The sequence below is a fragment of the Melozone crissalis genome, unplaced genomic scaffold, assembly GCF_028551555.1.
Source record: "Melozone crissalis strain CALT ecotype California unplaced genomic scaffold, PUWL_Pcris_2 ptg000027l_1, whole genome shotgun sequence".
NCBI classification, from domain to species: Eukaryota; Metazoa; Chordata; class Aves; order Passeriformes; family Passerellidae; genus Melozone; species Melozone crissalis.
Window position 1 is genome coordinate 79,069,359 of NW_026535805.1, and position 25,309 is coordinate 79,094,667.

Sequence of the window (25,309 nt, forward strand, 5' to 3'; positions counted from 1 at the left end):
CTAATAACCCATACAAAATGTGCTATTGATTTGCATACTTATTGTAAACTCGGTGGTGTCTTCAGATCATCGAAGTTTCAAAAGTTCTCCAGTGCTTTGTGATTTTAGGTGTAATGAAAATGGAAGAAATGGTTGTCTAGCAGAGGTTTTAACCTCCTACTTAGATGCAAAACCTGGATCTTGTCCTGGGATCTCATTCCAAACAACATGAAAAATGGATATTTGGTTTTTCTAACTTTTTTTAAACTTTTTTTTCCTAACATTTGGAGACTTTTTGCATTGAGTTCTTAAGAAGTTGTGATGCATACTTTGAAGGCTGTCATCCTCAAAGAGGGTTCTTTATTAAAATAGGGGGCCTCTTGCTATGCAATTATTAATTGCTGTGAAAAGAATGATCTTTACTTCCATTACCAATATTAATTAATTTCTTTACTGCCATCACAGTTTTAGAGGAACACAGGGTGTTAGGTGACCATTGTAAAGTAAACAAAAAAAAATTACTTAAAATCTTCTTTTAATTTAATATGAATCTTTGTAATGAGCTTTTTCAAAAAAATGAAAATTTCAGGTCAAAGTAGTCTCTTCACTTTGAATATAGGTACATGTGGTAATACCTTTTAATTGCCTGGATAATTGTCCCTGTTGTGGTTTAACACCAGCACTGCACAGGTGCTCACTTTCTCCTCCACCAGAAGAATCCAGGAGAGAGCTGGAAGGGTCAAGCTACAAAAATCATGGGTTGAGATAAAGACAATTTAAAGCCATGCACATGAGTGAAGCAAAACCAGGAATTAATTCACTGCTGCCCATGGGCAGGCAGGTGTTCAGCCATCTCCAGGAGAGCAGAGCCCCATCACAAGTGACAATGACTTGGGAAAACAAACACCCTCACTCCACCCTTCCTCCTTCTCCCACCCACTGCACTCACTGAGCATGATGTCCCATGCTCTGGAATGTCCCTTGGGTCAGTTTGGGTCATCTGTCCGGGCTGTGTCTCCTCCCAGCCTCCCACGCAGCCCCAACTCCCTCCCCAGGCTGGTGGTACAAAAAGCAGAGAGGCCTTGGCTCTGTGTGAGCCCTGCTCAGAATAACAAAAACATCTCTATAATTAATCAACCCTGTGTTCAGCACAAATCCAAAACAGCCTCATGCCAGCCACTGTGAAGAAAGTTAACTCTACCCCAGCCAAAACCAGCACGGCCCCAAAAGGTAGCCATCAAGTTATAACATGGATCTGAGACAGATGATTTGGAACCTTTTTTTTTTAGTTATGTATTATGAAATTATGGAGAGTTACTTCAGACCAAGAATTAAGCATGTTTTAAAAGCTTATAATATTCTTTTATTTTCTTAGTTGAGAGATAATGATTTTTTAAAAATATATTTTCCATATAAAACCTGAAAGCCACCATTTGTGTTACAGGTTAGGGTTGGACTGTAATACAAAACATTATTCCCTCCTTTCTCATGCAATGATAATTGGAGGGTTTTTTATGGTGTAAGAGATTTTCCTTTCTACTTCTGCACAATCTCCCTTGAGAACTGGTTGGTTTTAAACTAATTGGTTAGGGAGCCACTGAGAAACCATCCCTATGTTTTTGTGTCAATTATAGTGTGTAATTTTTTCTCAGATGGCATGGCCTGGGTCTACCCACTAACTGCTAGTGGCTTTATCTGCTCTGAGGGGGGGATTGGCTTTCCTTCTTTGCATAATTATTTGCTGGTCAGAAGACAGCACAAGGAAGCTGGAAAGCTTCCCCATCCCACTCATCTGAGAAAGGTTTGAACCACCACAGTTTGAGTTTCATGAAGGCATCACACACTGTCCCTGTTAAACCTACTTGTCATCTCCTCCAGTCTGGCCTCTGTGTAAACAGAAATAAGAGCATTGGAGGGCTAGAGTCCAAAAAAAAGGTAGCTTGACTATTGCCCAATTTTTAGGAGATTCTCACAGAGTGAAAATCAAGACTGCAGTGCCAGGCAAGCATTCATATTCTAGCACACCACTTGTGGCTGAAATCTAACATCAGCTCAAAGCATAACAATGTAATTTTCCTGGCTCCATAACTCTGTCATACCTGCCTGACCCATAATTAATCTTCCAGAATTTATTTCTTTACAGTCTACTGATACTTGGCAGCCTTAATTGTCCTGGGCTGGGGTCCTTTGCCTCTCAGGAGGACAAGAATCTGGATAATCCACATACAGGATTTAGAGGTGTAACAATAAAATTATCGAGAAAGTGAATGTTCAAAAGAGGGGCAGGCAGGGTAGATTCTGATTAAAAAGTGGCACTGTGTGATAGTGAGGGTAGCTCTGACATTCATAGAAAGTTGGGAAATCCAGCATGGCACCCATAATCCCAGGCCTTCCTTAATTAATAGCTGGAAGCAGGATATCCTGGAGCATCTGAGAAACTCCTCCCCTGGAGTGGGATTCCCATGTAAACACTAGTATCATTGTAGATGTGGGGTGAAGTTTTCATGTCCGGGTGCAGTCCCCATGCAAATGTTTCACAAAATGTGATTCATCTCATACCATCTGCATCCTTCTTCTGGTAAAGCTGAACTGCCTTTCAGACTCCATTGACTGTATTGACCTGTTCTTCAGTGATTATAATGGGAGTTTAGACTTTAGCTCACGAGTTGATGTCTAAATCCTACTAAATCTGATGCTTAATTTAGAAGAATTTTATTGCCCTCATGAGGCTTTTAAATTCTTTGTGCAATCAATCTGTACTTAGAGAGCTGGCTAGGTCTAGCTGGGCTTCAGAAGTGCTTCTCTTTTTCTGCAGGTTGCAAAAATAGCCTGGATAGCTACAATAGGCAGAATTAGATTGCCCTGCAGAGTTCTGTGCCTGAAATATTGATAGGACGATGTTTGGGTTAGAATTCTAAATTAGATAGAAAGGAGTCTACCTATCTGTCTTTACAAACCATATATAACTCTTGCTTGATTTAGGAACCTAATTGCTGAAAACAGCTCTGAAAATATTTTTCTAATACATAGCTCTTGAAAAGAGCATGAAAGAAAGTGGTTGAGCCAAGGAGACACCAAATAAGAAGCTGAACATCTACATACATACATACTAATAAAATCCTGTTTGTTTGTTTGTTTGTTTTTAATACTGTGAGGTCCTTCAGGTATCACTTTTTGTAATTTCCTGAATCAATAATTTAGGGTAGGGACATAATTCAATAAATCATTCAACTGATAATAGGAATAAACACTATTTTTTTCTTAAAACTGGATTCTGAGAACTAGATTTTTAAAGTATTTCAATTCTTAAGGATTTGCTCCACAAAAGGACTTGGATTTTTTGATGGTCAGCATTGCATCATGTAAGGTTTAGGTGCCTGTTTCCTATTTTTGCCTCCATGTGTTGGACAAGGCACATTATCTGCTTATACAGTGCATACAAAGTATACATCTCCAGCTGGGCTTCCCAACAGCTGCCCAAGGTAATCACCAAGAAAACAAGCACTGAGACCAGAGCTGTTCCTTCAATCCCACCTCTGCTGAGGACCTTAAGTCACAGGGATGAGCAGACACAACAGCAGATCCCAAGCCCTTCCCTCTCTTAGATGCCCATTCTGTGTTTTCAGGAAGAGTCAGGAAGTGATGGGCATCACTCTGAACACAGAGCTAGAGCAAGGAGGTTCACCAAAATGGAAATAAAAGCTGAGAATTCAGCACACTTCCAGAGTGTGGGAAACAGCTATTACTCCATCTGAAGGGATTCACACAGTCCTTGCTCACTTTTGGACTGTCACCTCGTCAGTGGGCTGTAGAGATCTCTGTGAGTCTTGGTGCAACAGTGCAACTTAGGAAAGAAAATCAGCCTTCATGTCACCAGGGAGAAGGAGCAGCAAAAAAAAATTATTTCAGTGTACTCATCAAGAGAATTGCTGAAGAGAAGCTGCTGATGCCCATTTCTTGCTTAAAGGGATGGTGCATTTTCCATTATACAGTTAGATAAAAAAGTGGAAGTTTAAGTATTTCTGTGGTTTTGTTTTCTCCTACTGAATAAAAAGGAATTTTAGAAGCTTCCTCGTTGAGTTTTTCCTTTTTCTGCATGAAACAAACAGAATACTCTAATGAGTTTTACTGAGAGAATACTCTAATGGATTTACTGAACTAGTTTAAGAACTTTAGCAGACTTAAAAAAGCTGTAAAGGACAAAGGGATAGTTGAAATCAGAGAAGGATTTGTACATGGGAACTAACTGAGCAGGGGTTTGTAATCCTGAAAAAAGAGGCTACTGTGGGGCCAACAGCAGTAACTTATATAGTTGAGGGAGGAAGTTGAATTGGTTAGTTATTAACTGTTCTTCATAAGAAGTAATGAGGTATAAAATGACACCAGTGAAGAACAAACTAGAGGATCAGTACTGTAGCATAGTTAATTGGAGTAACTCAGTGCCACAGGATGGTCCAATGCAGCTTAAGAGGCAATTTTGTCAAAACCAGATAAATGGCTCTTACTTTATCCTACAATTGTAATTAATGGACAAAACACTTCCGTGGGAGTGCTAGGGTTGGTAGCCATGCCTATCTTATCTGTAATTGAATTTCTCTTAGTGAGGCCATTTGTGCTTTCCTTGCAAAGAAAGATGTTTCTAAAAAAGTAAGCAGAAAAGATTACAGCATTGCACTGAGGGCTGGCTAGAAATGAACCACAGCTCCCCAAGCACATCTTCAGCTGGGTACCTCTCAGCTGGATTCCTCCCTCAGCACATGAGAAGGGGTTGGATTGCACAAGTGAGCCCTATGGCACTTTTCTGAGAGAGGGAAATAAAGTTTGCTCCTAAAAATTGCTTCTGGTGCCTTATCCAGAGATGCAGCACAGCCTCGAGCTAACACCCGAGGAACCGAGACTCTGCTATCAGAGCATGTCTCCATCTGCTGATTGCCAACAGAGATTCCCATATCCCCTCACAGAGCCCAATGGAAGGCATTCTCCTGATTCTGTGATGGATCCTTCCAGGGGGGAAGGATGCTTCCTCTTCCAAGGGGGAAGGAGGACTTTGTTAAACCTGGTCTGGCAACTATGAGAAACAGAGAGAAGCCAAAGCATCACAGAGCATTTCTCCTGATACAGCTTGGGGCTTGGATGTGTTTTTGCTTGCTTCATTGTTTGTTTTTGTTTGTTTTTAAAAGAGATCATCCCAGTTTAATCCTGTGTAAAACAATATTGGATGATTTATGTCTCATTGTCATGGAAATGAATGACAATCTCAAAGGAGGAGTGTCAGGACAACACTTCCAGGAGCACTGACATACTGCTGGAGAAGAACTCAAACTCAGCAGTTAATTAAATGGAAAAGACCTCTAGCCCTTTATGTCTATTTCCCAAGTCTTCATCATAAACAGTAATTAGCATTAGATGTATGCCAACATTAAACCACTGGCACTCCAAAGGTGCATCAGGATGGCAGCACTGCTATCCCCCTCTCATCCCTTGTAGCATCACTTACACTTTCCTCCCTTCTTATCTCCAAGAGATATTCTAGAGCGTGAGCTGAAGTTTAATCGTGACTAATTCATAGTTTACCTCCACGTTTCTGGGGTAAATAGCATCACTTTGGCAAAGGCCTGTGTAGCAAATAATTTTGGTAGAAACACAAAACCCATTTACACTGCCTTGGGTCTGAAATCCTTGACATCTTGAACTCTTGTTGAGTGATCTTTGGCAGCTTGGCTAGATTTCCTGTATGCACTGCTTCCCTACACTGAAAAGTCCAGACCATATTTTCTTTAGCATTAACTTGCCAGGGGGAAAAAAAAAAATCTTTTCCTGAATACGCATGTAAGAAGGAGACAGAGAAACTGCATAGGGTTCTACACAACTGTTAATGTGTATTTAAACCGTTGAGAAAACGAAGCCTTTAATAAAAAAGATTTTTGCCTCCTGTATATACATCTAAGGAATATGTATTTTGTGTTGCTTCTGGGTAAACTCTGGGCTGAGCTCAGCTGCCTCAGCCTCCTCCAGTGTTAGTGACAGAAACATTGGCTGAGCCCTCAAACAGCTGAACCACCCTCAAACACCTGAACCTTTCTGTAGCTGCAGCTGGGCCCCAGCTGGGGTAGCCAGGCCTTGCAGAGTGGCACGAGCTGGCAGGCAGATGCAGGGCCCCTGTCATGTCTGTGTCTAGCATGATTTAGGGAGTCCTGACTTAATTCTTATTTGCATATAATAAAATGCCAAACATCTGCTCAGTGCTTTATCTGCATTAAAGCCAGTGCATAAAAGTTTGTACTCTCCTGCTGGGTTCAGTCTGACATGCATCATTTCCGAGACATTGAGCAGAAACTGCAAGTATGAGTGGCATCTTGCTTAGGGGAAACAAACTCTGTTTTAATAGGAAGTAGCCAAATCAGTAGGTAAATATACTGGGTTTCAGCATAATTTTATTTTCTAAATATGAAATACGTAAGAAAATAAAAATGCCTAGAATTTTCTGCTCAGAGCAGCACCAACTCTTAATAAAGAGGCACTGAATGTTGCTGCTCACTGAAAGTCACATCTGTGACTGCCGTGTGATGCACAAACACCCAGGCTAATGCTAAACCTGAATCCACTGGGTTATTAATAACAGCACAACTGGGTCAGCAGTGTATTGAGTGTAAACTGATTTATCACGTTTCCTGGGTAAGTTTGCAGCCTACCCTAAGCTTTCTGCAGTTGTAACTAGACCATCATTGAACTGGAGTTGGGTGATATAAAGCCTATACAAATAATTTCTGCATTACAGTTATTGAAATACCCAGGTGTTCAAGATTTGTATTATGTTTAGATCAGTCAGGGAGGATGCTAAGGCTTATATCTGGATTCAGGGGTCTAAGCTTCCTCATTTGGGTTCAAAAATCATAAATTTGTAAAACATGCTCTGAGACTTCTTACCATATGGAATGAAATCCTTAAAAAATGTGCAGTTTCTGTTGTATGTAGTGAGAGGTTTTTGGTGCACTATCTGATCTGAAAAGTTAGGAGGCTGCATAGCCAGCCTTGCCATCTGCCTCCTTCTGCATCAGCCTCTTGAAAAACAGCCAGTTCTGTTTGACTGATGTATCACAGTGTAGAATGACAGAACCATAGCAACATTAAGGTTGGAAAAGACCTCCAGGATCATCAAGTCCAATCTTGACTGAACACGACCTTGTCAACTAAACCACAGCCCTAAAGTGACACGTCTAGCTGTTCCTTGAACACTCCAGAGATGGAGGCTCCACCACATCCATGGGCAGCTCAGTCCAATGCCTAACCACCCTTTCTGTGAAGAAATTCTTCTTGATGTTCAACCCAAACCTCCCCTGATGCAAAGGAGGCCACTTCCTCATCCTGTCACTGGTTGCCTGGGAGAAGAGATCGACCCCATCTGGCTACAGCCTCCTTTCAGGGAGTTGTTGAGAGGGATAAGATCTCCCTCAAACCTCATTTTCTCCAGGCTAAACAACCTCAGCTCCCTCAGCTGCCCCTCATGGGACTTATTCTCTAGACCCTTCTCTGGACATATTCCAGCACCTCAACATCCTTCCCAAATTGAGGGGCAGAGAACTGGACACAGCACCCCAGGTGTGGCCTCACCAGTGCACAGTACAGGGGGACAATCCCTGCCCTGGTCCTGCTGGCCACACTTGCTGACACAGGCCAGGATGCCATTGGCTTTCTTGGCTGTTGGGCACACCCTGGCTCGTGTCCAGCTGCTGCCACCAGCACCCTCAAGTCCCTCAAGTTCTGCTGGGCAGTTTTCCAACCACTCTGCCCCCAGCTGTAGCACAGCATGGGGCTGTTGTGACCCAAGGGCAGGACTTGGCACTTGGCCTTGTTGAACCTCACAGCCTTGGCCTCTGCCCATGGATCCAGCCTGTCCAGATCCCTCTGCAGAGCCCTCCTGCCCTCCATCAGATCAACACTCCTGCCCAATTTAGTGCTGTCTGCAAACTTACTCAGGGTGATAGTACTACATCATCTAACCTCCAGGCACCTAAGCCAGTTACTAGACCTGGCACCAGGCTGGTGGCTAGTTATTTCTTACTTGTTTGAAGATTTAGACCCTGAGGCATTAGATTAGAGAAGTCCTCATTCAGCATGACGTGCTCACTCAAAGCAGGCCAAGGCAGGCTCCCTTTTGTGGCTTAAAAATACCGTATGGCCTGAAGAAAAAATTGTCAAACTGAAACAGTTTCTGAAGATTGGTCCTAAGGTTGATCCTAAGTACTTTTCTCTTAACAGATGGATGCTGATCTTCCTCTTCCAACTCTCTGGGTTAAGTTCTCACTGACACGCCTCTATTCTTATCTTTTCTTTTCCTAAGCAGATTGGTGGTCATGTTTTCTTCTTCTCTAAGATCTCTCCAGCTAGTAGGCTGCAGCATATTCACTTTCATAGAGCAGGAACCAAAATAGTTTTTAAAACTTTCTTCTAGAACTCTGACATCTGAAGATTTGAGATATCCTTCCATCTCTGTACCCCACAGATATGTTGTAGGTGAGATTTTTGAAGATCTGGTTTTGATTCTATGCATGGAAAAGGAGATTTAATCTTCCTATTCCTAATAATTTAACTGTATTTTCAATACAAAGAATAACCAAATTCTGCTTGTGATTTATGATGAAACTGACTAAATTTTTGGGGTTTGGTTCATTGGTTTTTTTTTTTAATCTAAAATACTTAGGAACTTTTTTATATTGAGAACATTTTTTGTTATACAGCAAGAAGAGCATGCACAAGTTTCTAAGTCAGTGGTTATTTTGGGTGCTGCGCATTGAAACTTAACTTATTTTCAATTATTTGTCTTTCTACAACTAGACAAAAATTCTAATAAAGCAGAAAAATTGTAATAGTATTCAGACAAGTCCAATTTATATGGTACATTGTTGGAAAAAAACCCCTAAGAAAATGCAGAATGGCTGCAAGCCTAATACGATTTAGAAACTTTTTGCAGAAGCTACATACAACATGCTATTAAAACTGCAAATACATATTCAATACTTGTGTTTTATAGAAAATTGTATAAATATTCAAATTTAAGAGAAACAATATGGAATAAAGTGCACTAGGAAACTGATATGTAGACAAAGGTTTATTTACACCATACAACATTTTAAATATTTTATACACAGCTGCAGCAGAGAAAGCTATTCTGAGCTTTCCAGAGAAAACTGCAATAATAAAGATGTGAAATATATTATTCATATAAAAGTGAGATTATTACTTTATTGCATTTAAAGCAATGAAGAATGTAGCTCAACAGACATTCATTTAATGACAAAAACTTTGCTTTTATATTATAAAGTAAAAAGTGTAGTAATGGCCAAACAGACTGTTATAAACTTTAAAAACTGCATAAATATATACATTGTGCTTCATGGTGAAGTTTTTTGAAAACTAAACCAGATGAAGCTGTTACAACATGAATCGTTGCTTGAGGTTTATCTATAAAGATTACCTTACAAATCCATTCCACGGGTACTTACAACACACGATGGTAAGAATTGTACACCTGGTTCTCCACTAGCCGCACTAGTGGGAATAAACTGTACGAAAAAAACCACTGACATTTGGCACAGGAAGAGCCTGACATAAAGGAGTTGCAGTGTTCAGACAGGAGTGTCAGGATCGTCAGGATTCCCAAAGTCTTTTTACTGTCAGTGCAATGAATTATTTTTACTTTGTTTCTGTTTTGTTCAGTTCGCTTTTGTTAAACTTCTGTTTGAAAGTCACCTTCTTGCACGTCTAAAGGCAAGTTCAGACACTTCTCCCATTCTGCTGGTCTGAGTTCTAAAGCATCTTTTGCCTCTGTGTCTAATACATTTATCGTTGTATAGTGTTGGTAGTCACCTGGGGTTTTGAAACTGTCCCATGGAGCCTTGCTGGGTCCTGAGTTCTCCTGAAGACCAAAGAAAGAAGAATTAAAATCAAGGATGAAATAACGCAGTTTCCATTTATAAGGCTGATTGCTGACGTGCTCTCACGAGACACAGAAGCTGGAGAGGGGAAATGGCTTTGCAGGGAGCCAGGCTGGCGGGTGCTCGGCACCGCTGCGACTCTTTCTCTGTGAACAATCAGCACTTTGGCAGGCTCCTCACCTGAGCTGCCAGCTAAGCCCTTTCTTTCACAAGAACCAATGTGAGAGGAATGGGCTGAGAGATCCAGTACCAATAGACATCTTTCTAAGAGTGGGAGAAAAGAGGGAGAAGAGAAAGGAAGGTAACAGAGAAGAGTTTGTGGCTTGAAATATGGAGTGGATTGAAACAGAGACTGCCAGCTGGATTTTAAATTGTGGCAGGTGCATGGCAGAATGACAGAAACCTTGAAAATGCTGTGAGAGCCACCTTGCCTTGCAGGTGGATGAGCTCATGTATATTAGGATTAACAGACTGAAAGGTGGTTATTTTCTACTGAATGATTTAAAATTTTTTTTTAATGCTACCTTTTATAAGGTAAAAGACTTGATGGACCAATTTAATTAGAGATTTCTGCAGTAATGTGATGGGTGGGATTTAGTTGCTAAAATCCAGTATTTTTGCACCATCTAAGATGCCTTTGAACTTTCTGCTTGATCTCCAACTATCTTTCACGAGAGCTGCAGGTCTCCTTTGAGCCCTGTATCATTGCTGCCTGTACTGTGATGTAAACCAAGACCTCTGTCTAAAATAGCCTGAGATGCCTATATTTAGGTACCTGGATCACTCTCTGACTGTCTCACAAACAGACCATTCCTCTAGGCAGCTTTTATTAGCAGACTTTTCAAAAGCACAGCACCAATGTGAAACAGAGTAAACACAACTCTTCCACTGAGATTCCCTTTGAGATTTTGAATTAATTCAAGCTTTATGTGAATAGCAAATCTCAAGTAGGGAGACAAATGAAAACATTACATGTCAGCTGATCTCAAAAGGAGGAGTGAGTGAGAACTTGATACAAAATAACACATATCACAGATAAAGGTTCATCAAAGAATCAGGGCTAAATTTCTGCTGGATTAAGATGATGTAAAAGATGTAAATCCATTGGCCTCACATCTGCTTAATACCTCTTCTTCATGTCTGAAAGCAGCTCTTCTGAAAAAGTTATAGAATACAATGATTCTAGCTCAATTCCATTTAATATGCAAGTTTCACATTATAAAATTATATAAAAATTATTACTAATCCAAATATTACTGATAAAAATATGTCAGACTAAATGAGCTGTTTTAATTAGGTAGAATCAACCACTTCCTTGCTCTCATTATCAGGTGTAGTCAGAGTGTTATGCATGTGTGTATGAGTGTGTGTGTATAAATTTGAATTATGATGATAGCAGCCTCAACTCAGGATGATTTAATTTTTGCTTTTCCCATGGTAAATATTTATAAATCTGCTTTGGAAAAGACATGGCATTACAGAGATCTTGTGTGCTTTCTGGGCAATTGCATGAACAGGTAAACCCATCTGGACTTGTTTGTAGTATCTAATTTATTATCCCCTTGCCTAGCTAGAGGAAAAGCTTTATTGGTCAAATTATATCAGTGAGCTGCTTTTTCTGAATAAAGGCCCTTAGACACAGCAGGCACATACAGATTTGAAATGCATTCCCTGCAGCTCAATTACTTGTCATCTATAATGATGTTAGTGAGTTAGTTGTGGTCTAATTGTAGAATGCAACGAGTCTTGTCATAGGCTGGATTACTGAAAATAGCTCTGGTCCTCATTTCTGAGGTACCTAAAGGTGAGGTCTTCTTGGGAAATGCACTGGACTCAAAAGGCTCTTGTTTCACTGTTGTTTAGGATCCACCATATTTTAAATATAATAGAAGGACACTTACCATACTGCCTGATTTTGGTACATCCCGAAATCTGTCCAGAGTCTGAAATTTCTGATTTAACTCTTGAAACAATTCCATATGCCTCTTTCTTGTATGCATGACCTTCTGCAAAATGGAATATACTTGCTTATATATATAATTGAATCTGGTTGTTTTGTTTTGCGTTTTTTTGGGGGTTTTTTTTGTGTTTTTTTTTTTTTTTTTTTTTTTTAAGAGAAGCATTACTTTTTCCAACATAATAAAGTAAATTGAATTTGGCAGGGTCATTTTTTCCCTATAGATTTGACCAATGGAAGTGAATTGCCCTGGCCATTCTCTCTGCTGTGTTTAATGTTCCTCCTGTGTACAAGAGACTGTTTTAACCCTATGTTTATTAAGTTGTTGAAATTAGAGGCCACTAATGTTAGGTTGGAAGTTTCTTGAAAGTAATGGCAATTTCTCAGAAGAATGTTTTTCTCAAATATCAAGAATATTTTCTAGAACTTCTATTTTCAGCATAGATGCTTAAATTTTAATTTCTATAGGAAAGCAACAGCACTTTTAAATGGTCCCTGTTGGAATAATTTTTATGAGAATGCTGCACTCAAATCTTGGCTCAAAATGGAAACCCCCAAATGTTGTCTTTTTAATTAGACATCTTCTTGTCATTCAAATCATCATAAAATGCAGTGGAAATTGCATTCATATTAAGAAAAGTAGGCACATTTTTTCAATTTTACTTGCTTTCTTATTTCAAAGAAATTGTCCTCCCTCTAGCCCATGCTTAGGGCACTCTTCCACAGAAATAAATTATTGCATTCGAATATTGGCATTCCTGTGGAAGAGGGGTGACCCCAAAGAGCCCCCACAATGCACACCTCAGTGCACAGGCCTCAGCTATGTTCCTGCCTGGGCAGCTACTTGGAGAGTGAAGCCCGTTTTCAAGCCTAGATTGTGAGCTTTGCCCATCAGAGCTGTTTTCAAAGGGAATTCATGCTCAGTAATGGATTCAGAGCAGCCTCTGGAGCCAAGCTGAAGGCTGCTTGCTGTTTGACCAGTCTCATGGTTCTGTGGCCTGGAGATGGGAGGCTCTGAGGATGCTTCACCTCAGCCCAACAGTGGATGGACTTGGCTTTGCTTTTCTTAAGCTCTGCAACTGCTTGAACTTGAATTACAGCCAGGGCAGCAACCAGGAATGCTGACAGACAAGGTGCAGGACACAGGCCTTTGTGCAAGTCCTGACTTTGTGTCAAGCCTGATTTTCCCTGGAGTTGTGAGTGAAACCCTGAAAACTTATGTATGTGGTGCTTGAGTGTGACCTTTTCCATCAAGTAACACCCCTGCCAAGCCTAGGTTAGTACCTTTTAAAATGGAGTGGCAACAGCTGACTCTCAATATTCCTTTATCAATGCCAACTTTGCCCTCCATTTGCATTATGTCTTTAGAGATTTCCTGAAATGTGTCTGCTCTTTTGGCCACGAATTTCTACTGCTATGCTCTAATATCTTTATTAACTTTAATACAGCCACACAGTAGCTTGAGAAGTTGTTCACTTCTGAGGAAAGGAGTGTGGCAATATGTCTCACAAAGAGACATGAGACATCAGCAATTAAAGACCTATTAACTTGAGTTGTGGGGTGAAAAAGGGAAAACCTTTTGCAGTATTTGGTAATAAACTCCTTGCAAAAGGTAATTTAACTAGACATAGCTAACAAAATTTATGAGGGAAGTTTTACTTAAGTGACTTCCTAGGGATTCTTTTCAGATATTGCTGCTATGGTAGACAAGAGTATTTAGCAATTTTCATATACATAAAATTTAAAAAAAAAGGGTTCTACCTCAAATATTATTATTGGTTTAAAAAAGGAGACATGGTCATGGGAATAAAACAGTTTGGTGGGTTAAAACACTAGCTCTAAAAAGCAGGAAATAACATAAGGCTGTGAAACAAGTATCTCCATTTGGAAACTTTTTAGTAGAAAGCTGGGAATACAGAGAAAGCTACTTTCTGGTATCTTTTCCTTAATCATGGACCCAAGATGTCATTAAATAGCAAACATGAATAATGCAAATGTCTTACTCAGTTCATTACATTATTCCTGAGGAGAAGCAGGTGGGAGGAGAAATAAAATACTTGCACTGGGAACTCTGCCAGAAAAAAAAATCTTTACATTTTATTCTTTATAGCAGCATGACTAGTATGAACATGTACCCATGGATCTTTTGGTTACTTTGTGTTTTCCTGGCTTCCATTCCATAATTCCTATCCACTGACACCCACTCCCTCCCTATTGCTTATAAAGAACAATCTGAACTGAAGGTGCAGCAACTTAAATTTCCAACTTTAAGTCTCAATTTCTAGACTTTTAAAAAATTTTTGGTTAGAAAGCACCATCTTATCTCCTTTCTAGAAAATATGCTTGGTTGGGTAACTCTTTCTCTTTTATGAGAAAACAACCTATAAAGTATTTGTACCATGTTATTCTTGTTTTCTCTATTAAATGAGCAATGTGGACAACACCAGGTTATTAACCTTAGAAATACTAAGTTTTAACAATACAAAGCTGGAGGTCTTGACCACTAATACTAGGATGACTAGCATCAGGATCTGAAAAGGATGGAAAATGAACTTGTGCTGCCCTTTTTTCTTTAGGTGCAGCTGCACAGATGCCCATTGATGCTGAACCCTGCCAGAAGCACCAGAGTCAGCCACCAGGCTGCAGACACACATCTTGTGGTGTCTCCTGAAGGTTCCATAAATCCTGTGCCCCACACCCTAAAGGGGGTCAAGCTGAACTGACACTTCTTCCACATTTCTACTCTTCAGTCAGACAGAGTGTGTGTTTTGAAGAGTCTATGCCTTGCTCTGATGATCACCTACTCACAGAAAAGGATTCAGAGTGTGGATGGCTGTCAGCAAGATAGGGAGAACTTAGAACATAACTCTGTAACCAGCTCCCTTTTCATTTTTGATAGGGCTTTAGCTGAACTCTAACTGAAGACAAATATACTCATGAGTATTTAATGACACCCCACCTGCAGTACTGTATGCAGCTTTGGGGTTCCCAACAAAAGGTTCATGTTGGAGTGAGCGTAGTGGAGGGTGACAAAGATGATCTGAGGGCTGGAGGGCTTCTATGAATTCAGACAGAGAATTTGGGCTGTTCATCTCTAGCAGAGATGAGAAGCTTTGGAGAGATTGTACAGCAGCCTTGCAGTACTTGAGGGGGTCTGCAAGAAAGCTGGAGAAGGACTTTTTACAAGAACATATAGAGACAGGATAGGTGGTGATGGCTTTAAGCTGAAAGAGGGTGGGCTTAGATTAGATATAGAAAAAAGACTTTTATGATGAAGGTGATGAGACACTGGAACAGGTAGCCAGAGAAGTTGTGGATTCCCCATTACTGGAAGTGTTAAAGGCTGGGTTGGATGAGGCTCAGCCTGGTCTAGTGGAAGGTGCTCCTGCCAGCAGCTCAGGCTTGGCTCGAGATGATGTTTAAGGGCCCTTTCAACCTGATCTAGTCAGTGATTCTATGATTTGTGGTCAATCTCATAAATACCAATATCATCATCATCATCACCAATACCAGGTAATTTAATTTGCCTTGGAGATTTTCTACATTGTTGCAATTAAAAATGGTCTCTCTCAAATCTTGTAAAAAGCAGCTAAGTAGAAAGAACAGATGGGGGAATGCCTTCCCAGACCTCTAATGGAAACATGCTGCTGTTTCAAGATGTTATAGGTATGATCAGTTGCCAAACTTGGGAACAGGAAATAATTTTTACCTGCAGGCATATTTATTTTTTACCTTTGCCTTAAAGAGATGTCTTCAGGTTAGTAAGAGAATGATTTTAAGCTTTTGTGAGTTATAGTAGCATTATAATAAATAGCTATGGCAGATGAAATTCTGAAAGAATGCAGCTCCAGCAAGCAGTGATCAATTTAACACTATTGTTGGTGCAAGTCTACTGATCTGTGGAAAGGAAAGAAGACAGTCTAGTATTCACACTTGTTCTGTGTATCCTTGTTCTCCCTCAGAGCTAGAGATGATTTGACTTCTGGCAATCAAGGTAATAAGGAATTTTCTGAATTATTTGGCATAAATGTTGTTAACAGAATAATCCAATGAATGGCTGATAGAAATGAGAGAGTGGGGTGACTGGGGAAATCCAAAAGTCAGAGTCTCTCATGGAATGTAAAGGTAATTGTGATCTTGAATCCTAAAATGCATGCCAATAGTACTGTTTAGCTCTCCTGTATGTTTTTGTAACTGCCAGCATTCACCTATTATAAAGCCCTCCTGGGAATTTCTACAGCATCTGTATTTCTGTTCAACATAATTATAATGAATTTTATTTGATCTGACAGCTAACTGTTAGTGCTGAGACTTAATGAAAAAGCTACCTGTCCATCTGTAGAGAAAAAATGACAGGAGTTGGAGGGCACTTAGCTGGGGTTAGCACAGCCTGTGGCAGAGAGGATCCAAAATGTCCAGACCAATAATTTTGCTCATGTTTTGGACACCAGACTGCATGAATGAGTCCAAACTTATCTTTATTAATAGCAAGAAAAGAGCTGTAAAGTTATTTTATGTTGACTGTTCATTTAGCAAAATTCAAAGTTCAACTAGATTAGTCAGTGTTTTACAAATTCTAACTGTGGACAGTATATTATGTAGCAGAAACTATTAGGTATAGACTAAGCCCTGTTCTTAGTTTTGTCGTGTTCATATTGCATAGCAGGTGGCTTTGTGTTCTTCTGTGGGTCTTGGAGAAAAATGGACTTTTTTCCATTTTATGTATTTTTAAATGTATTTTTATTGTTTTTGTTTCAAATTTTTTATATGAAGGTGAATGTTCCATTGGAAGCCACTAGAATAATCTTATTTTCCTTTTTAATTTAAATATGAAACCATGAGTAAGTATATAGTAATAAGTCAAACATGTCCAAAACTATTCTCTGGCAACATCTAACAAGGAATGGTCTCCATGAATACTAAACTCTATTAAATTCTCTTAGTCTAAAAGCAAATTGTCTGTTGTGAATGGTACCCAGATTGAACTGAGTTCCTTAATGACACTCAAGAGTTTCTTGGAGAGACAAGGGTGGTCTAGATGAAAATAGTGATAGTCTTTCTAAAAAATAATCCATTTAAAAGCTGGCATTTTTGGCACCCAGGAATATTCCCTCAAACGTCTAATTTGTTAAGATTGACATAGCTGGAGTATTTGACTTGAATGTGTACAGAGACATGTGTGAAAGGTTGAGGGTGTAGAGACTGCAGAGAGAGTGTCAAAAGGAAAAGGACAGAAGTAGCCAAACTTGTCCCACCCTTGTTCACATTGCATAATTAACGTTTGTTATCTTCAGAACCACACCCATGTCATTTCATGATTTGGAATCCTCAGAAATATGGAAGGGCATTGTCTCAGAGAGTGCCAGCTGGCACTGGTCACAGACCAAGCAGAGAAAGTGTTAAACATTTAAGTAGAATGTTCAATCCCTTTGGCTTGATCTTACCTCCAGACTGTATTCCATTTTGCAGCCAAGCTGCTTTGGGGGATCCAAAGAGCAGCGTTTTGGCCACACCACATTATTTCAACATTTTTTGGCTTTTTAATTTTATTTTACCTTAGACAGCCGTGCTATGTGTAAGGATACAGAAAAGTCCACAGACTTAATCAGAAAAAATCATAAAGCTGGGGGGTGAGATGGGGTTAGTCTGCATCAATACTTGTAAAACACAGTAGCAACTGGCACAGTATTGCTGAGGCTCTCAGTTCCTCAGCACTCACTCCCAGTGGCCCCATCCTTTCCTTTTTACAAAAAAGTATTTTCCTGCATTTTAATAGTAATCCTAAAAATGCCAGGCCATGGAACAGCAATACTGCAAACAAGTTAAGAAAAAGGTGTAAATAAACAACAACACACAGCTGGGAGAAATGGCTGGTGCCCCAGAGGGCTGTGTAGCCCTTCAGAAGGACCAGGACACGTTGGAGGGGTGAGCAGAGAACTGTCTGAAACTCAACAGAGGGAAGTGCAGGATCCTGCACCTGGAGAAGAATAATCCCCTGCACCAGGAACGGCTGGGTGCTGACCTGCTGGAAAGCAGCTCTGCAGAGAAGAACCTGGGTGTCCACGGACAACATGGAAGAAGAACCATGGATAACAAGTTCTCCATGAGCCAGCAGTGCCCTTGAGGCCAAGAAGGCCAATGGTGTCTGGGGTGCATTAGGAGAGCATTGCCAGCAGGTCTAGGGATGTGATCCTGCCCCTCTACTCAGCCCTGTTGAGGCCACATTTGGAGTTCTGAGTCCAGTTCTGGGCTCCTCAGTAGAAGAGGGACATGGAGCTCCTGGAGCAGCTCCAGGGGAGGGCAACAAAGATGATTAAGCGATGAAGCATCGATCTTTTGAGAAAAGATTGAGGGAATTGGGCCTGATCAGCATTGAAAACAGACAACTGAGAGTGGACCTTATCACTGTCCATCAGTATCTAAAAAGTGGTGTTGAGGAGGTTTCCAGGCTCTTCCCAGTGGTGCCAAGCAACAGGTCAAGAGGTAAGGGACAGAAACTGATGCACAGGAAGTTCCTGAATATGAGGAAGAATTTCTTTGTTGTGCAGGTGACTTTGCACTGGCACAGACTGCCCAGAGATGTGGAGTCTCCCTCACTAGAGCTATTCAATAATCATCTGGACACAATCCTGTGCCATGTGCTCTAAGATGACCCTGCCTGAGCAGCGAGGTTGGACCACATGACCCATTCTGTGGTCACTTCCAAAATAACCCATTCTGTGAGTCTGTGAAACCATGAAGGCAAGAGAAATTACGTAATGAGGAATTCTGTTTCTTGAGAGAAATGTGTACTGCATTGTGGGTGTTTATTTGGTGTTGGATTATGTTCCTGAGTGACAGGAAGAATGTTTTGGTATCTGTTGCCACAGAGAATGCTCTCATTGTAATATTTCTACTTTTCAATGACAAAACCACTAAAACTTAGAATTCTTTATATCACCACAGTTATAAAAATCCTGACTGAATTAAATTTTAGAGTTGCTTGCTCATCAGAATTTTGTTATTGTTTCATGTATTTCTTCTTCCTTTCTATGCATTTATCCTAAAGCATATTTAGGGTACTTGCAAACAGGGGAGTTTTTGAGCTATGGTTGATATGAGCTGATCACAGGCTTTCAAATTTTAGCTCACAATCTGTAGGTTCTATGCAAATATAATTGTTCAGTTTCTTTGGAGACACACAAAATGTATTATATCAAACTACCTCTATGCATGAATAGACAACCTATGTGAAAACCTCAAATTATGAACAGCCCCTTGAAAACTAACTGCTGTATTCCTTCTGGTAGAAATGAGAGAGAAAAACTTCAAACAAATCTCTAAGAGACTTAATCATATTGACTGAGAACAAAATGGTCATTAATGAACACAACTACACCTTCTCACTTGACAGGATCTAAGTCAGAAATTATGCATATCCAACCTAAAGAACCTTACATGAACCTAATTTTTTATATAGCATGTGATCCATAAGCTTTCACACCTGCAGCACTACATCATTCAAAATCTGACACATCCATAATCACTACTTGGATGTGAAAGTCATATTTCAGTAAAGTAGTATTGAAGAAAGAGAAAAGAAATTATTGAAAATCTCTTGAGCAAAGCAAACTTCTGTGATTTAGCCTGTCCTATAAGAGTGTCACACTGTTCCAGTAAGTAGTTAGCCAGCCAAAAAAAAGAGAAAAAAATCAAAAAAACCAAACCCAGATGAAAATGAAAAGGCAAAGAATTTAAAAACTGAAATCATGATGGTTAATATTGCAATATGACAGTCTGATCTCAGAATATTTTGCAAACAAGTTGCACCAAAGTAGTTTTAATGAATTGTTCATCATGTTCTGTACAGCACCAATTGAACAACCCTATCATATTTACTAGGCCAGAAGGCTAAAATCTGCTAAAATGAACACTTCACATTTACTTTTAGGAAAATACTTTTAATATTCAGGAATAATTCAGTAAAACTTACTTCAAAGTCAAGGTCCGAATAACGTGATTTTCTTCTCTATTAAGCAGTAAGAAAAAAGAAAAAAGAGGTTTTATTAACAAGGGGACTATTCAAATCATATTAATGAGTCTAAATAACATTCTTTTTTTCCTATCAGGTATTTTGTAAGAAGATAGAGATTTTTATCTTGATAATTTAAGAGTAATGTGTGACTTTGCATAGTTTATTAGACCAGTATCATCATATTTTCTCTGAAATAAACCAGAATGCATTTCAGTGGGATGCATAATGTGCATGTTATTTGCATGCAATTGAACCTGTTGGTGTATAAAATATTTCTATATTTTCTGTGATATTTGAAAATTATCATCATATTTATACATTTTTACACAGGTAGCTATACATATCTATGATTTAGACTTTTTATAGGTTTACAGAAATTGATTCTTTCCTACATCAGGCTTACATTGGTACAACTCCATTGATTTTAATGGAATAAATGACAGCAATACCAAGCCAAAGCCACAGCTTCAGCTTGTTTGTTTGCAATGGCAATCTGAATGGAGAAAGCAATGACTTTGTTTTAAACTTATGACAAATCTGATTCAAAGCATCTGATATAAAGCAAGAATGACTTACTAGTGAAGTAACCACTTGTATAAAATGCAACAGAATATGATTGCTTAGACATGTTACAAATAATTTAGCACAGAATTTTTTAGATCCAAAAAGAAATCAATTACAAAGTCAAATTATATCAAAAAGAAGCAGAAATATTATAGAGAAGGGATAAAAATATATTTTTTCTTTTAAAGTTGGAAATTAAATGGCTTGCAATAGATTAAAGAGATGTAGAAAGAAGAAGCTAGGTTGTGAGAGCTGAAAAGAATGCAAAAAAATTGAGAATGAAAAAAAAGATACATTTGTCTTCAGGAAGGAGGGTTAAAGAAGAAAAAAGTACTCCCAAACCCAAAAAGGCTTGCTTTGAAGCTTAACCCTAATTTTTATGAGAGGGTATGATGGCTTTAAGTCACAGTGAAGGAACCTTTTCACACTGCATTTAATTTCTTCAGTGAAGAAGAATCAAACTCACTAAGTCAAGAGGAAGAATCTTCCTGATTTTGATTTTATCTGGTTTAACAAACCTGCAGGTTTTAGTAAGCTGCTTTGTTTTCCTGAAATTGAAAGGAATGACTTTACAAGTCTTCCGGCTGTAAAAAGTGGAAGATATTTGGTCCCTGAGCCCTTGATTATACCACTTTGTGACATATTGTCTGGTTTTGTAGTGAAATTTTAATGCTCCATTCCACAATAATATAAGGAATATTACTGCAACACTGTTGACACTGATGCCTAAAGGGTTCTGAGGCTCTATAAAAGAACAGTCTAAGTTAAAACAACCAACAAAACAAGCTTTGGAGAAGCTATCTTTAATCATCCAGGCCTAATTTAAAGAGAATCTATGCATTTGTGATGAGGAATGATCTACTTTTAAGGTACAATTAGACCACATCTACCATTGAAAAGGCTCAGTGACTACAAAATAAGAAACATGTAGAACAGATAATGCAGTGATATTTACAGAAGTAACTTTGAAAAATATTTTAAAAAGCTATTTTTAAGTTAGAGTTCAGTAATAAACCTGATACCAATGAATCCTAAGTAAAAATATAGCAAATTTAGGAAAAAAAAGTTCAGTTGGCTAGGCACTGTGATTTGTAAAATTGAAACTTTTGTATATTGCTTTGTGCACTTGACTCCAGTGAAAATATTCCTGGCATAGCTGGATTATTAGGTTTTGCACCCAGACAACTCTATCACTGTTTACATGGTGAAAATACATAACTAACAAACTGCAAAATATTCAGTTGTGCTACTGTCAGAGAGAGGCAAGTATTGCAATTCAGCTGTTAGTTCACACCAGTTATGACTAAACAGGTCATATAGCACAGGTTTTTCTCAGTGAGGACTTTTCTAGGGCTCAACACGAACCTATCACAAAAGCATTTATTTTAAACTTATATAGTAAGGAACATCTGTTCTGAGCTTGTGCTTCACATTTTTTGTGTGGCTGCATACAATGAAATACAGTACAAGCGCTGCCCGAGCTTAAAACATAAAATGTGTGTAACTGCCACAGGAGCAGAAAAGTTCTGCAAGGTTTGAAAACCAAAGGATGCTGATTCTGAATGTGATCCTGAACCATGGAAAGTTATTTGCAATATTGTCACTGACAGCACTAGGTACACGATCAGGTCCTCCTGGGTGCTACATCATTGTCCTGAAATGACAGCAGTGCTATTTTTTGAGAGGGGGAAGCATGAAGTCATTAGGAAACTTACAAGGATGAAGGAGTTTCCACTTAGTCTCATTTGGAAATTGAAATTTTACTCAATTGTTCTAGTTTCTGTATGATATATAACAGCCAAGAAAATAGTTGCATTAATTGTGACTGCATATAGTCTTTTCCTCTTATATGAAGTTTGTTATGTCTCTTTTGGCTGATGAAAATGGAGCTTTCCACACATACCTAAATGCTTTCAGAAATCAACCATCTAGCTCATTCTACATTAAACTGACAAAAGGCAACTGAGTGGAATAAGGGGGGAAATTTCCTTGTGTCAAATGAGCTGCTGAACTGGTCACATCAATATGTTTCTTTCCAAAAAGCTGTTCCCTTTATGCACCTGCAAAACTGAGAATTATTTTAGCAGCACAAAAATTACACTGGAAGTTGGTGGGTTTTTCCCAAGGATCGGTTGGAGATTCACTCAAGTATTAATGTTAAAAGAATACAAATAACAAAAACCTGTAAAGGATATTATCTGTGGTTTGCCTCATTTAGTATTTTGTATTTGACCAGGTTCTGCTATGACATTTCGGAACGATACAGAGAAGGGCAAGTATAAAATCACATTTCTACCACAATACCTTCCGTAAGTCTTCGGTAGTTTCAGAATTTCCTTGGGAGGAGCTTATTCTGAAATCTAAAATGTGCTGAGGTAGTGAATTCCACAGTTTAAATATGTAAAACATGACAAAGGAAATTAGGTTGTTTATCTCTTTGACATCTTATTGATGTTCCTCTTTTTGATATTATAAGACATGAATAATAGTTTCCTATTCGCTCCTCACTCATCTGTTCTCCAAGCTGAAGAGCCCCAAATGCTGGAGAACTGCAAGGGTCAGTAATAAAGGGAGTGTATAAAACCTGAAGATCCATGCAATTAGTTTTGCATGGAAATTACTAAGGGAATTAATTAATTAATAATTACTTAAAATTAATAATTACTAAGGGAAATAGTGGAAGTCCTTCACTCTAGTCTTGAAAGTGAAGTTTGACTAAGTTTTAGAGAAATATATTGCAGATGTTCTTGCAGTGATAGAAAAGATGACCTGACAAGAATTTTTCCATCTCTGATTTCTATGGCTCTTTAACCTTAATTGATAAAACCCATTTTATGTAGAAAAAAACCCCGTACCCTTCATGCCAGAGCCAAAATAAAACTCTGTGAAAAAAGATTTGTGGTAGTAATTTATTTTAAATCAATTTTACTTTGTGCTAATCATGTATAGCTTCTCTGTGTAATTCCAGAACAACTTTAAACTCTGCTGAGGGACAAAAATAGAATTTCGAAGAATAATTTCCATACACCAGGACACACAAATCCGCTGGCACCAGGAAAGAGCTGCTCCTACTAAAAGACTAATAAAATCCCTCTCCATGTCTGTAAAATGACAAATGCCTGTTTTCCTTCTTATTCTACTCTGCATTACACCACTATCTGATTAATTACATCAGATACTCCTAAAGATATATTTCATTGTGTAAAGCATAATTGAAACCAGAGATACCATATTATAGAGAGGGCTATAACCATGCTTCCATTAATATAAAGTCCTATTATCAGCAGTTTATAATTTGCTCTGAGATAAGATTTGACACACAAGATCTTCGCCTGAGGAGGATTTTTTCCCAGAACAAAAGTAAAGAAAAATCTGATTTGGCCCTCAAGAGATATAAAGGTGGAACATATAAGGATGGTTTTGATTTTAAATGCCTTTTGTGTATATATAATTGAAAAACACTCTAGTTTTTTTTAATAGAAGATTGTTGGCTACTAGCTCATAATATAAGCTAGACATAAAGGCAGCAAATTTTCATGAAAACAAGAATTTAATGTGGGGATTTTAAGTCTTTAAACACACTAGCCAATTCAGTATGCCAATACACAGCATAAACATAACTTCAAAGATCTCACTTTAAAAGTATTCTGACAAATTATTGTGTCCTGCTGCTCCCTGTTTTTATAGGGCAGCCTGCATATTTATTTTATCAATCAGCTAAGACCACTTGCTTTGTGTTTCTGAATGCTTTGAGGGAAAATGTAGCACTTGTTAAATAGACAATGATAAGATAAAGTCTGCAATATATGCTGCATTTCACAAGACTGATTAAAATTTCAATTCTTCACATCTTCAGTTACTACAACAAACTCTGCCTGATTCTACCCCTACCTCTGTAAGATACCCTGAAAATAACCTGCCTCAATTTCTGAAGTCAGAAGACTCTGGGACCTACTCACTCAAGTGAAAGAAAGGGAGGGTTGTTACAGGGCCAGACTTCATTTTACTGAGAGTCACAAAATTGGCAAGAGCTGTCTCCACAGCTTATTGAAGAATGAAATGAGGAATGGGAGGGATAGAAATCTGAGATACAGAATGCCTGAAAATGTATGCAATGTGGAAACATGATAAAAAAGAAATTCCTGTGGTGCTCATCTCTATATTTTTGTTCTCTCTTTTTTTTACTTCTCATGTCATAAATCAAAATCACAACATTTTGCTTTATTTCCCTGCCTGATGCTCAGGTACTTTATTAATGAAATTGACTATTTTAACTTTGTATTTTTTTCCTTCTTTTCCTGGTTTGGGGATTTTATTATTATTATTTTAGATTTTGTTCCTTCCCTGCTGTTTTTATCTCATTCTTCCTAATACCTTAATTTTGTTTTTTCTCCATTTCTGCCATATTTCCCACCTTTTTTTAAAATTTTTTTTTCTGCTATTTACCTATCTTTAATTTTTCTTTGCATTTCACTATCTTAAACATACCCCTTCATTTTCTCAGCTGTAGCAGTATTTTCTTCCTTAAGTCCCCTGTCAGTGATTTGGCCAGGGACCTACAGAGTTGACTGAATGTATTAAGAGCTCTCATAAATGAATACAGAAGGATTATTTTGGTCACACAATCAACTTAACACACATAAAAATCTCACAGCAGAATCTGAGACAGAAAAACAAAGAAGATAAGAGTCTGGAAAGAGAATTCCAGTTCTTTACGTGACAAATAATTTGTGAAGTCCTTTCCTTCCCATTCTTGTAAAGCACATGACATTTCCCCACCCCACCCCCCCTTAATAAATGTTTCTATTGCCTGTATTTGCTTGTTTTTAATTTTATAATATTTTATAGTCTTTGTCTTTC

General features: G+C 38.6%; 1 protein-coding gene across 11 annotated transcripts in view; it reads right to left on the bottom strand.

The window, feature by feature from the left end:
- Window positions 1–9,075: 9,075 nt before the first annotated feature.
- The window catches only part of ADGRB3 (adhesion G protein-coupled receptor B3), a 445,203-nt gene continuing 428,969 nt past the window's right edge, over window positions 9,076–25,309 (bottom strand). For 7 of the 11 annotated variants that reach the window (XM_054279275.1, XM_054279276.1, XM_054279272.1 and 4 more), the window contains 3 exons: window positions 19,844–19,879; window positions 11,816–11,920; window positions 9,076–9,895 (listed from right to left, as the gene is read on the bottom strand). In XM_054279275.1, the coding sequence (XP_054135250.1) occupies window positions 9,707–9,895; window positions 11,816–11,920; window positions 19,844–19,879 (330 nt within the window). In that variant the 3' untranslated portion in view covers window positions 9,076–9,706. The remainder of the gene's footprint in view (window positions 9,896–11,815; window positions 11,921–19,843; window positions 19,880–25,309) is intronic. The other 4 variants (XM_054279273.1, XM_054279279.1, XM_054279278.1 and 1 more) reach the window with 3 other exon arrangements.